The sequence below is a fragment of the Herpailurus yagouaroundi genome, unplaced genomic scaffold (genome assembly GCF_014898765.1).
Source record: "Herpailurus yagouaroundi ecotype Mexico unplaced genomic scaffold, PumYag 28, whole genome shotgun sequence".
Taxonomy (NCBI): domain Eukaryota; kingdom Metazoa; phylum Chordata; class Mammalia; order Carnivora; family Felidae; genus Herpailurus; species Herpailurus yagouaroundi.
The window spans coordinates 163,915,874-163,928,854 of record NW_024412376.1 but is presented as its reverse complement, the minus strand read 5'-3'; the positions used below and the strand labels follow the sequence as shown (position 1 = coordinate 163,928,854).

The 12,981-nt window shown below is 56.1% G+C and overlaps 1 protein-coding gene across 7 annotated transcripts in view; it reads left to right on the top strand.

The window, feature by feature from the left end:
* JAKMIP1 (janus kinase and microtubule interacting protein 1) overlaps positions 1-12,981 on the top strand; it is a 112,252-nt gene that overhangs the window by 79,912 nt on the left and 19,359 nt on the right. For 5 of the 7 annotated variants that reach the window (XM_040488272.1, XM_040488280.1, XM_040488317.1 and 2 more), the window contains 5 exons: positions 1,543-1,605; positions 3,281-3,379; positions 6,057-6,158; positions 6,861-6,914; positions 7,522-7,587. In XM_040488272.1, coding sequence (XP_040344206.1) covers positions 1,543-1,605; positions 3,281-3,379; positions 6,057-6,158; positions 6,861-6,914; positions 7,522-7,587 — 384 coding nt within the window. Of the gene's footprint in view, positions 1-1,542; positions 1,606-3,280; positions 3,693-6,056; positions 6,159-6,860; positions 6,915-7,521; positions 7,588-12,981 lie in introns of those variants that run through there. The other 2 variants (XM_040488299.1, XM_040488325.1) reach the window with 2 other exon arrangements.

Here is a 12,981-nt window from a genome sequence, read left to right as displayed (position 1 = left end):
TGAAAGGGCCACGCTGGGACAAAGCAAATGTCCATTTGTTCACTGAGTGCTCACCAGAGCGCTTGCCCCACACCAGGCTCTGTGCTCGGCGTGCAGGGATAATGTATCGATTAGCTATCACTGCGTAACAAACCACCCCAAAACTTAATGGTTTAAAACAAGAAAAAAAATTGATTTGCTCATAATTCCGTGGGTCAGCGGTTTGGATTGGGCTCAGCCATGTAAGGAGTTCCTCTGCTGGTCTTACCGCGGCTCATGCTACAGGCTGCTCTCTGGGTCACCTGCGCCCGGGTGGCCTGCAATGGCCTCTCTGTCCCGTCTGGGCACTGGTGCCGGCTTTGGCTGCCGTGTCGGCTCATGGTCTCTCATCGCCATCTCTCTTACTCTCTCCAACCTGGCGTCTTTGCCTGGTGGCCTGGGGACCGGAGGAAAAGGCAGGCCTCAATGCACAGGTGCATTCCAAGCCTCTACTTGAATCCCATTTGCGAGTATCCCGGTAGCCAAAGTCGCCACAGCCACGCCTGGCTTCGGGGCTGGAGAAGCCGATGCCATCCGTCATTGGGAGGAGCTGCAGAGTGATACTGCAAAGGGCCGTGGAGGTGGGAGGGACAGTTGCAGACAGTATGCTCCAGATAGAAGGATGAGTAGAACGGGCTCCGTCCTCACAGGGACTCACGGCCTCATGGGGCCTCCATGTGTCGACCCAGCGACAGTGCAGGGTGATACGTGAGAGGTGGAGGGAAGCCGAGGCCGCCGGAGCTGAGAGAAGGGAAGAGGAACGTTTTTCGTTTGTTCCCTTATCCATCCTGCCGTGTTTATGGAGCACAGGCTGGGGACGCCACGGTGGAAAGACAGACCTAGTGCCGTGTGCTCATGGGACTTGCCTGGACAGGAACCTGCCCAGGCCGAGACACATAGTTAGGGCCTCACGGGCAGAGGGACCAGGATGCACCCGAGAGCGTGTCCGCGGGTGTGGGGGCGACCCCGGGTGCAGTGAGCAGGCCTGAGCAGGTGGGCAGTGCCGATTTGGTCGCTCTGCAGCTGGCTTCCTGGCAATGACACTCAGCGTGGGCCCCCTCTGCTTTCAGGGAGCGTGAGCGGTAGGGAAGGGACACCCCGCGATCCCGCCGGCTCGCTTTTCTGGGTGTAGAGGTTTAGAGGGATGATGAAGTCTTTCTAGCTGCTGTCTCTTCTCTGATCTTTTCATAGTCCCCCCTTTTTTTAATGCTTATTTATTTTGAGAGAGAGAAAGAGAGCACATGCACAAGTGAGGAGGGGCAGAAAGAGAGGGAGAGAGAGAGAATCCCAAGCGGGCTCTGCACTGTCAGCACAGAGCCCGACGCGGGGCTCGAACTCACAAACCATGAGATCGTGACCTGAGCCGAAATCGAGAGTCGGGCGCTTAGCCTACTGAGCCCCCCAGGCGCCCCATGACCTTTTCATAGCCTTATATTAGGTGACTTTTTTTCGCTGACTCTGTCTTTGCTGCGTGAGCACCTGTTTGCTTCAATGAGCGTGAACATATTTAGTGCTTTTTCTTAGGATTCCAAATGGGTTGAAGAGAAGCAGCTTCTCATCAGGACAAACCAGGACTTGCTGGAAAAGGTATGTGAGCGTCAGTACCCTTCCCGCCCCCTCAGAGAATCAGGGACCTCAGAGGCTCAGCCCGACTGAGACTCTGCCCCATTGCCCCCATGGTGGGTCTGGGTCCTGACCGCTCTCAGAGCACAGACCTCTTCCTCACATTGAGTCCGAGCCCAATTCCTGGGGCTTCCCAGGCCTCGGCCCGGTTCTGTCCTCTGGGACAGGGCGTGCGCCCTGCAGACACAGTGAGGGCCGCCCGCCCTCCCTCCACAGGGCTTTCCAGGCCGCCTCTCCCATTGCTCTGGAACCCCTGGCAGGTCCCCTCCCTCCCACGTGGCGGGGCGGGGGGGGGGACCGAAGGCGCTGGCCGCCCGGCAGGCTCTCAGGCCGTCACAGTCCAGTTCATGGACCGGAAGCCTCAGTGCTGGCAAAGCTGAGCCTGTCTTCCTTCTTGCGGTCATGGAACTTTCCAGACGCCTCTTGAGACAGCAAGGGGAGTAGGTTTAATGCTTTGGGATGAGACCTCAGCTTTATGTTTCTCTCGTTTGTGTGCAATCCAGAGTGTTGTTCTGTTTTGTTTTCTTTGTGCAGCCACCGTCACAATGCAGCTTTAGGACCTTTTCCGCGGCCCACAAGGGTCCCTTGTGCCCATTTGTAGTCACTCCCTGTCTCCTCCCACCACACCCCCACCCCCACCCCTTGGCAACCTCTGTCCACAGAGGTTTGCTTTTCCTGGACCTTGCATGCCAGCCGCCCCAGACCTGGGTGAGGCCTCAGCCTTAGAGCATCCTAGAACACCTGCAGCGTTGAGCCCGGGCTTGCCCCCCTCCGCCCCCGCCCCCAGTCCCAGCTCTGCCACAGACGGGTGTGGCCGCTCACTGCCCTGTGTTTCTCCATAGCGTTTGGAGCTCGGGGACAGGGCGTGTCGCTGCCCTGCAGGTCGGGCCTGTGCGTTGGGAGAGATTTCGTGTCCTGCTCACTAAATTCAGGGAGCCATGGAGAAAACACACTGTTTCCAAGAGTCCCCTGGGGGTGCAGGACCCCGTCAGTGGAGACCCTCCCTCTGGTTCTCCGGGCAGGAGGAGGGGAGGCCCTCCGTAAGGAGGTGTGCCTTATCTGAGTCAGTCCTGGCTGCAGGACTTTATGCCCCTGCGACAGAAACTGAGGCACGGAGCCATTAGGGTGCTTTTCCAGTGTCTCCTGGCGGGTGTTGGACCAGGCGGCCCACCTCCCCAGACGGACTTGTGCCTTCAGGAGAACTGCTTCCACTAGGCCTTCTCCTCAGCCCTCTGGCAGGGTCACAGTGGCGGCCTGTGCCTTCCTGCCGCGGCTTGGTGCTGTCTGTCCGGGGGGGGGGGGGGGGGGGGCAGCTCATCCTGGGGGGCCAGACCGCCCGCGAAAAGACCACACTGAGGCTTTGGGATCAGAAGCGCCCATGGTGCGTTCCTGCCTCCCTCACACTTGACCTCAGGAAGGGACTTAGTGGCGCCGTGCCTCAGTTTCCCCCATCGCTCATTTCTTCGGCAAGCCTATGAGGAGCCCCTCTTCCAGGCCAGGCCCCCCAGGGGGGTTGGCAGGGACGGTGCAGGCGCCCCCACCCCCGCACCCTGCCCGCGCTGAATAGGGTGCGTCTCCCGTGGCCCCCACGGGGACGGCGGTCCTCCCGCCCGCTAACCCACAGGTGCGTCTCCTCTAGATTTACAGACTGGAAATGGAAGAGAGTCAGCTGAAGAATGAAATGCAGGACGCCAAGGACCAAAATGAGCTGCTAGAGTTCCGAGTGCTGGAGCTCGAAGTAAGAGACTCTATCTGTTGCGCGCTCTCAAACGGAGCAGACCTTCTCTTTGAGCCCAAACTGAAATTCATGTAAAGCTCCCCGATGCCCTCCAGCATGTGTAAAGGGACGTGGTAGAGTTCTCTTTTCTTTTCTTTTCCTTTCTTTTCTTTTTTTTTTTTTTTTTTAAATCTGTATGTTCAGAATAATTTCACTGCCTTAATATGTTCTGGAGAGAATGCTCACCGAGGTCTTTGGACATGTACCAGAGCTAATCTATTTATTGCCTACGGCTTGTTTTTTGCACTTAATAAAATAATTTGTTTTTGCAATATTTTGCCTTTTTTATTTGTGTTTCATTTCCATAACTACTTCTTTCCCGCATGCATAGTCACCTGGTATGCGTTCTGCAAAGTCGGACAGAAGCGCTGTTGCAATTAATAACACACCTTTTTTAAGTGACCTTGCATGCAGGGAATGTCTCCCTTTGAAAGAGCGGGGTCCGACCTGGCCCGCAACTGCCTCTGTAGCGTGTTCACTGCTAGTTCGGCCCATGTTCTGTTTGCCGAGGTGAACACAGGTAAGTAAGCGAGCAGGGGGAAAGCAGGTATCTGCGTAGGCGTTTGAGAAAACGATGCCATTTGCCCCAGCTCCCTGATCAGTGAACACAGGCCCGTGTGTCATGGCAATGTTGCATTGGACTGGAAATGTACCTGTTTGTACTCGAACCGCACGACTCCAAAATTCCTGGTTAGCGTGGAGGGAGACCGAGCGGTGTTCGTAGGTAGCGGCCGTGTTCCAAACCTTCAGTAAGGTCCCCAGTACAGAGCTGCATCCAGGGCAAGACCGCTGACGGTTTTTTTGCTTCCCACTGAAACCTTGTTTTCGGTATGTCGCTGTATCGCCTTGCTGCCACCTGAACGTCATGACCCTTTTGTGTTTGTTTGTCTGTCGCCATTTAAACACCATCCACAGTTTAAACATCAGCCATGTTTGTGACACTCGTTTCTCTAAGCACCTGCAGTGACGCAGCCCCGCTCTCCCTCGGCTGAAGCCTTTTTGCATGCACGGAACCCTCGGGAGAAGCGAGCGCCTTCGCAACATTGGTGTCCCCCCGATTTTGTTCCCTCATCCTGGCCTCAGTCAAAACTGTTTGCGCTAGGCCTTACCATCTTGTCCTTTGTTGTGTTGGCGTGGACCGTGGCCTGAAGGTCTCGAAACCAAGCGTTACCCCTGCAACGCAACTCTTGCTTGAGCGCCAACCGGGCCTTCGTTCACGCACTAGGAAATCGGAAGCCACGCGAGGTCACTGTTCACACTTCGGCCAGCTAGGAAGCCTTTCACAGCCCTTGGTCACGCGTCTTTCTCATGAGAGTTCCATGAGCGTTGCTCAGCGTGCTAAGACTTTCTTGAAGTGTCTCCACTGTCCTTCAGAGCTGTTAGAGACCAGTTTGGACTTTCGTTCGGATAAAATATGGGCTTTCTGTTGTCACTTTTTCTATGGAGACTCCACTTAAGCATTGCAGGTAGAAAGGCATCCGTAGAAGAGAGCCACTGTGAATTTTGGTCTTCGTGGCTGATAAGGGAAACGAAGTTTTCCCCCTGAACTGCTTCAAACAAGGTTAGCCAAGTTGCACCTTGTGGAAGGTAATTGAATGTCCCCTGCCACCCACCTCACCTTCCTCTCCCCATTAGCCTTATCCAACCCCATCTGCGTAGGTCCTGCCATCCAAGCTGGTGCTCATTCGGTTACATTTCTTAGCTGAGTGACTAAAGAGACCCATGGGTGCCCTCCCTAGATTCTGCAGGAATCATCCAAAGCGGGCTTAGTCATCTTACTCTAATTTTGGCCAAATAAAAGCAGTTTGACTTAAAGGTATAATTCAGAAAGGTCTTCTCTGCTGGCCTTCCCATAAAGCTAGCCTGTCCGTTGCTCAAGTTTTAAAGGCAGCTCTGTGTACTATATCCCTGCCATTAATTGGGTTTCTCTTGTCCTTTTTAAAAACGTGTCGCGTTACATAGGATTAACGAGCACCTCTTGTGGGAAAACGCTTGCTTTTCCTTCCTCAGTGATCGAGATTTGAATAGCAATCTAAGGCAGGGATAGAATGATCGCTGATGTGTTAGCACGGCTCAAAAAAAAAAAAAATTGTGAACGAAGTCAGCCGATTGTCTTGAAAACGGTGTGAATCCAGGGTTCGTGTCCCGGCCCTGCGGCTCGGGAGCTTGGGACAGGGACTCGCCCCCCTGTCCACGAAACGAAAGCAGTAACGCCTGCCTCGTGGGATGGTGTGAGGGCTCAACGAGGTAGCGATTTGCCGCAGGGCACGAGGAACGCCATAGCTGGTGGCTGTGCTGTCCGTTGAAATTTCACACACTTGTTCTTACCGAGTATTTAATGAGCTGTGGCTTCCCGGGCTCCCGTCGCGCAGCAGGTGAACACATGCCTTGGTTAACCGTTTCTTCCTAGCGGAGTGGGTAAGAAGTAGACGCATTTCGGCTCGAGACCCGCCGCCCTGCAGAGGCGGGACCTCGCGGCGTGCTCCTTCGCGGACCAGGAGATGGTAGTCTGAATGTGCGCCTTTTAGTAACGCCTTGGCCAACTGGAACCCGTTGGTCTTTGCTGCGTAACGTGGGAAAGTGGCAAGTGGTAAACAAGCCAATAAAGTTCTGTTTTTAAACCAAATCTTTTCCCCAGGAGAGAGAGCGGAGGTCGCCAGCATTTAACCTCCAAATCAGCACCTTCCCCGAGAACAACAGAAGCGCTCTCCAGCTGTTCTGTCACCAGGAAGGAGTTAAGGTAGCGTGCTTGGGGGGTGCCTCCGCTCAACCCACCGCCAGGGGCCCCCTCGGATGCCAGGCGCAGCCGTAAAGGGGGATTGTGCCTTTGTGTCACACACACAGCCGATTTTAACGAGGTAGCCCGCCCCCCGCCCCCCAACACCGTATTTGGAGTGTCGGAGTTTGTGTCTCAGAGGGTCACCGAATGTCACCCTCTGTGTACCCGTGTTAAAAGAGCAGAAGCGTGGCACCCAGCTTTGAGGGCCCACCCCGGCTTGGCCGCCTCCCAGCTCCGGGCTGTGAGCTCCCCCAGCCGCGGGCTCCCGTGTGGGAGGTGAGACAGGCAGCACCCGCCACAAGACGAGACGAGACGAGACGAGACGAGACGTGACGTGACGTGGGCGTGACGTCACGTGACGTGGGCGTGACGTCAGAGCAGCGCCGAGCGCAGCGGCCGCGCAGTGAGTGAGAGGGGGCGGGGGACGTGGCCGCGGCTGCCGGCCGGGGTCCTCCTGACCCTCGCGATTCCACCAGCCGTTCCTGCAAAGCTCAGCCTACAAGCAGCAATCACTGCCTTCTCTCCCTCGACCCCCGAAGGAGCTGCCGGGAGCCCTTGGCCCCGCCGCGCGCACCGAGAGGGACGGACGAGGCCCCGGCGGTAGAGACCGGTCTGCACGGGCTTGGCGGCTCCCACAAAATGAACGTTGGCAATCTTTTCCAGGATGTGAATGTTTCTGAACTTATGAAGAAGCTAGATATCCTTGGCGATAACGGGGTAACTATGCCGGCCGGCTTCTGCTCTCACGCTCTCGTCTCCACCTGGGTGTGTCCTGTGTGCCTTTCCTTTCTGTTCGGTTCGGGTTCTTCCCAACGTAAGAGATCTGACACGCGCAGTGTAAGGCTTCTGTGTGGCCGTGCCCTCGTGGGGGGTGGGCGGGTCACGCTGTCACGGGCGGGCCTCGCTGTCGCAGGCGGGTCACGCGTTCACGGGCGGGCCGCGCTGTCACGGGCGGGGCACGCGGTCACGAGCGGGTCGCGCTGTCACGGGCAGACTTCTGGACGCAGCGCTTCCTTCGCACCTGCCGGCGATGCGGGCGCACGAGGGAGCTCCCGGAGGGACGGTGGACCGGTGGGATCCCTCGAGGTTTCTGAGATCAGAACGTGGCATCCCTGCCCCCTTAAGAGACTGGCTGGAAACAGGCCCTATCTGTCAAAGGCCTGGCCCCAGATAGGACACGGCTGCCTTTAAACATGGGCCCCCTTAGAGTGCGGGGGCCGAGCCCCGGGGTCGCCTCTCGGAGGGGCATGGAAGCCGGTCAGCGCTGTCTGCACGGGGACGCGGGGTCCAGCGTAAAACGCCCTTCCCCATTTTTGTGTTTTAGAATTTGAGAAACGAAGAACAGGTTGCAATAATCCAAGCTGGAACAGTGCTTGCCCTGTGCGAAAAGGTAGAGCCCCGCGGCACCCTCTGTCCGTGCACCGCGTCGCAGCTCCCCCGGCGCCACACGAGAAACGGCACCTCGGCGTCTCGCTTGGCTCTGGGGCATGACTTCCCGCGTCCGCGTCTGCATGTGCACGCGCATGCCCGCCCCTTGCCCGTCCAAAGCCACACGCGCTCGCCCTAGACAGCTTAGCGCACAAGCCGGCGGAAGCCCCCACGGAGGAAGGAAAGCACCTGCGACCCCGGGGTGGATTTCTTTCCGGTGTTTTGCCCACGACCGTTTTTTAAGCCTCGTTGAGATCCGGCTTGACTTCCCGTCTTTAGCCCTGCCTGCCACACTTCCACCCGCATCATTCCACCGTAGGGTTCAAAGAAGTTCCTTATTCCTCAGCTGCTAGTTAGCGAGGGGGTTTCCTTTTTTTTTTTTTTTTTTTTTTTTTCTTATTTATCATGATGCGGTGGTGAATAGCGTTGTGCGTCGATTTCGATCCACCTCTTAAGACCCTCCCACAGGACAGATTCTAGATGTGGAATCACGGGGCCACCGGTAGGGAGGTTTCTCAGAGCTTTAATATTGTCAAAGCGTCCACCCGCGTGTTACCGCATTGCCGGGTCCACGTTCAACTGGGGGCCCCGCCGTTAGAGACCCCTGCCGGCTTGATAGGCTTGGCTGAACTTACATGATGTGACCGTTTCCGTTTTCATGTATTTGAGTGCTAGTGATCCTGGCTTTTTATTGTGTATCTGTTTTCTTCCTTGTGAACTATAATTACATTTCTTTTGATGATGTCCATTGGGTTTGTCATTCATTCATTCATTCATTCATTCATACATTCACTCCCTACATATCTGTCGTTAAGTATGGTGTTTCCTACTGACTTCTCTGTGGGCCTTACGTGTTGAGATAATTAACTTTATGCTGTGTTTGCTAAAAATACGTTCTTGGTTTGCTTACCTTTTACATTGGTGTAGGATAATTTATTTAAAACAAAAAATTTTTTTAACGTTTATTTATTTTTGAGACAGAGAGAGACAGAGCATGAATGGGGGAGGGCCAGAGAGAGAGGGAGACACAGAATCTGAAACAGGCTCCAGGCTCTGAGCCGTCAGCACAGAGCCCGACGCGGGGCTCGAACTCACGGACCGCGAGATCATGACCTGAGCCGAAGTCGGACGCTTAACCGACTGAGCCACCCAGGCGCCCCTGGTGTAGGATAATTTAGGCACGCACGACTTTCACGTCGCCCCCATCCAGAGAGCTTTTCCTTTCAAAGCACAAGAGTTAAACTTTGAAATACTGTTTTAATAATGATGAGGTCTTAGTGACCTTAATCAAACTTCTTTCCAGAATTTTTGGAAGGGCATAGAAAATACAGATAGTCTGCTTCACTGGGCTCCTGTCCTTCCTCCCCACTCACGTGAAAAGCACTGAGTGTTGGTAACAAACTTGGACAAAGCTTTGCCTGAGGTCACACAGGTGGTAAGTTACTTCCCAAGTCACAGCGTCCTCAGGTGCACAGCAGGTGGCGCTGACTCATGCCTGGCTGGCTGGTGGAACAGTATTAGGCACATGGTACATGGTCGGTAAATGTCCCTCGTACCAACATATGCAAACTCGGCCGCCCAGCCTCCTGTAACAGTGCTCCGGAGAGTGTTACACAACGTGCCTGGTAAACACTCCCGACTTGGATTAGTGCCACGTCCTCCCTGGAGGATGCCGTAATGTCAGGCCCAGTAATCCCTTCCTCATCCCCTGGGAGGCCCCTCCTGCGTTGACTCCCGCCCACCGCTCAGCCTTCCGCAGATCGGTCTCTGGATCACTCTGAGCCCCCAGACTAGGAACCCGTGAGCCTTGGAATCCAGGACATGGCATCTAAGCAGAAGCAAACATTGTTACTAAGCACCTGGGGCAAAGCTTGCCTGCTAGAGGGTTTGGGCAGTGGTTGTGGACGGGGAACTAATGGCCGGAACCATCCGTGACTTGGGTGGCTGATTTGGGATGGGGCTGGGAATAGGCCAGGGTCTCCTGGAGGGCCACACCGGGTGGAAAGTTCACAGACTCACTGAGAGCAGCCCCTTTCGAGCCACTTTCTTCTCCCACCCAGGCCCTCCCTGACCTACTCCTCCCCGCGGCCCGGAAAATAGTGGGCGTCCAGACCTGTAGCCTTGGGCCCTCACCTCAGGTCTGTGGGACCCCTATTCCTCTCAGCAACCATGCGAGATTAGTGACTTACCCCTTCTACACCTGCCTGGTCGGCAGCTGTCACCCCCCACCCCCACCTTCACCAGCCAGCTGTGCAGGGGAGAGGCGCCCACCTCCCAATCTGGGACTGTCCTTGGGGGCTGGACTCAGACCAGTGTTTTCCCATTTTCTTAGATTGGGTCTAAGAGACCCCAGTCCCGTCCTGGGCCTGTGACTAAAGATCCTGTAGGTTGGGAGTCGCTGTATGTCCCCCTGGAGGGAATATTAATGTTGAGAGTGGCCCCAGGAGGAAAGAAAGGTGGGTCTGCAGGACAGAGGGAACCCCCAGGGAGACAGACTACCCGGTTTGCCCGGAACTGAGGGGTTCCTGGGACACAGGAACTGAAACAGGGACAGCCCTGGACAAGCAGGCACGAGTTGGTGACCCTGGAGCACATGGGCTGGCAGTGGGATCTGAGACCCACCCAAATGTGTGTTGTTAAAAATCACCACCCAGTGCCAGTATCCGACCAAACTGAGGTCAACTTTAATTTTTCTATTTAGAGGGACAAAGCTGTGCGTGTAGCATAGAAGCGAAGTGCACCCCTAGTTGGGATGCCACGTGGTGTTCCTGGGTGACCTTGCTCTGGGGCTTTGTCTGGCTCCTAACCCTTCCCCGAGGAAGCCCTGTCCCCACGCCACGTCCTCTGCACACAGCACATGCCAAGCAAGAGAAGCTTGGACATAGGACGTCTCAGGGTTTACAGGTGATCGTGAGTCACGACTCTTCCTTATGAGTCTCCCTCAAGTTCAAAACCAGTTGGGAACCAGTTCAAAACCAACGAGAAAGATGGAAGTTTTTAAGAGAATTTCGTGTTCTCGCTGGTAACACCAGATCAGAGGGTTCGGCTTAGGCCTGCAGCCACAGTCAAGCTCTCCGATAGCTGGCCTGGGGTCACGGTATTGGGACCCTCTCTGGAGGGAGCGTCGGGGCTTAGAGGCTCTGGGGCTCAGAAGCCGGCACCTGTGGGCAAGGACCTGGCTTCCTATAGAATGTCCTCTTCCCCTGTGGGCTGACTCCCTTCTCCCCGAGGGCTTAGGGGAGGACAGGTGTCCCTGTCCCCATCACCCTCCCTGCTGGCCAGTAATGTAGTGCTATTTGCATTTAGGCTCTTGCTCTGGGAGAGGAAGAGGGGCCCACTGGCTATCTGGCGGGACTCTTTGATGGGAAATTCATGACCTCACATGCCCAGGATGCTCATGGCCAGCGTTTTCTGCCCTCATGTTACTCTTTCAATTGCTGAAAAGCACTTGTCAAAATTGTTTTTTCTTTCTACGCGTAATAGGCATGTCACATCTCTTTAACAGGAAGAAAAGACTGGACACCATATTCTGTAAAGCCTATTCTGAGAGTAGCTTGCTGTCATGATTCAAAACTGGATTTTTAAATTTTTTTTTCCATTTAGACTTTATTCATTTTATGACTGCTTGCATTAGGGTATTCAAAATGAAATGTGTCGTTTCCCGCCAAAAATATGCCGATCTATTTCTGAGACATTGCACAGCCTCCTAACATCTAATGAAATGCTCCATTCTGGGCGCCTGCTTCTGCTGCTGGCTCTGGGTGTCCAAGACATTGAAGGGACCCTGTGTGATCACAGCTGTATCTAGTCTTGTTTCCTCCACGGAGCCAGCACACCCCCTCCCAGACCTCCACATTCTCACGTCTGCTCTCGTTCAGCAAAATGTTTGTTGAGCACATGCTTCGTGCTGGGGCCCGTGCAGGGTAAGGAAGTGTAACAGACCGTGTCTGATGTGGTCCCCACCTTCGGGCTTTTGTGGGAGGGAAACAGACAACAGCAATCCGTCAGGTGAGTGCCGTGAGAGCCGTTCACAGGATGACACAGGGATCCCAGAGGGCACCTGACCCCATGGACTCAGGAAGCAGGGCAAGCTTCCTGGAGGAGACAACAGCTAATGCGGCCTGAGGCTGAGTCGGTGTGAGCTCGGTGAAGGCCTGGGGCTGAGGCTGGTGTGGGGGAGGTGGTGATGCTCTAGGCAGGGGGAGCAGCAGGTGCGGAGGCCCTGAGGTGAAGGAAGACTGGGCTTGGTGGCCCCCAGGAGCGATGGGCTGTCCCTGAGGGCTTTAAGCGGAAGCAGGTTTTTGAGAGGACGTGAGGGCTTGAGAACAGAGAGGGCTCTGGGTCCAGACAGGAGGCTGGAGTGACGGTGGCCGTGGTTGTGCAGCGGGTGGGTGTTTGAACCAGGAGGAGGTGGACCCGATGCATGGGACGGGAAGGAAGAGGTGGAATCGAGGCTGCTCCCTGCTTCCTGGTTTGGGTGAAATGGGGCTCTTCCCCCACAGAGGGACCGGGGAGGCCAGGGAGGCATCAGAGGGAGATGCCATGGGGCGGTCTGGGCTGGAGAGCAGAGGGGGCACAGGGGCAGGTAGAATCCCCAGGGAGGCGAGGGGGGAAAGCCAAGGGCAGGGCCCCAAGGGGACGAGAAGCTTCAGCCACCAGGGAGGAGGAAAAAGCCAGGAGGATCACACGGCAGCCGAGGGAGGCTGGGACGCCCGGAAGGGGGCGTGGTCCCCAGGCTGGAGGCAAGGAGGCTGTCTGTCCCGCCGAATGCACACGTTCATGCACACTGTCACACACGGACACCCCCAGCCCACCCCCCCGGGTCCACCCCGCAGCCCATCTCTTAGGTGGGCTCCTCCTAAAGACATACCTATGTACCTCCATCCAGAGAAACAGCTGCCCACCTCCCAGCCCAGACCCAAGAAGAGGCAGACTGCCCCCTGCCCCTGGCACCTGCCCTCGGCAGGTGCTCGCCTGCCCGCCTCCGCCCACCCACGCCCTGGTGCTCAGCACACCCCTCACCCCACGGTGCACCTCGCCACTCGGGGCTGCTGCCGCAGGGGTGCAGACTTGCGGGCTGGGTTAGAAGTCCCCATGGCCCACCTGTGGGACCTCGCACGAGCGACCTAACTAGGCAGCCACGTCTTCCCAGGCTGCCTATGCCGTGGGCTGGATGAGGTCCTCAGCATGAAGCCCCCATCGCACCTTAGACCTCGGTGACACTCAGCAGGCCCGCTGGGCACCGAGTCAGGCTCCCACTGAATGCACACTGACTCCCTCCTGGACACACACACACACACACACACACACATACACAAACACCCAAGTGCAGGGGCACACACACACACACACACAC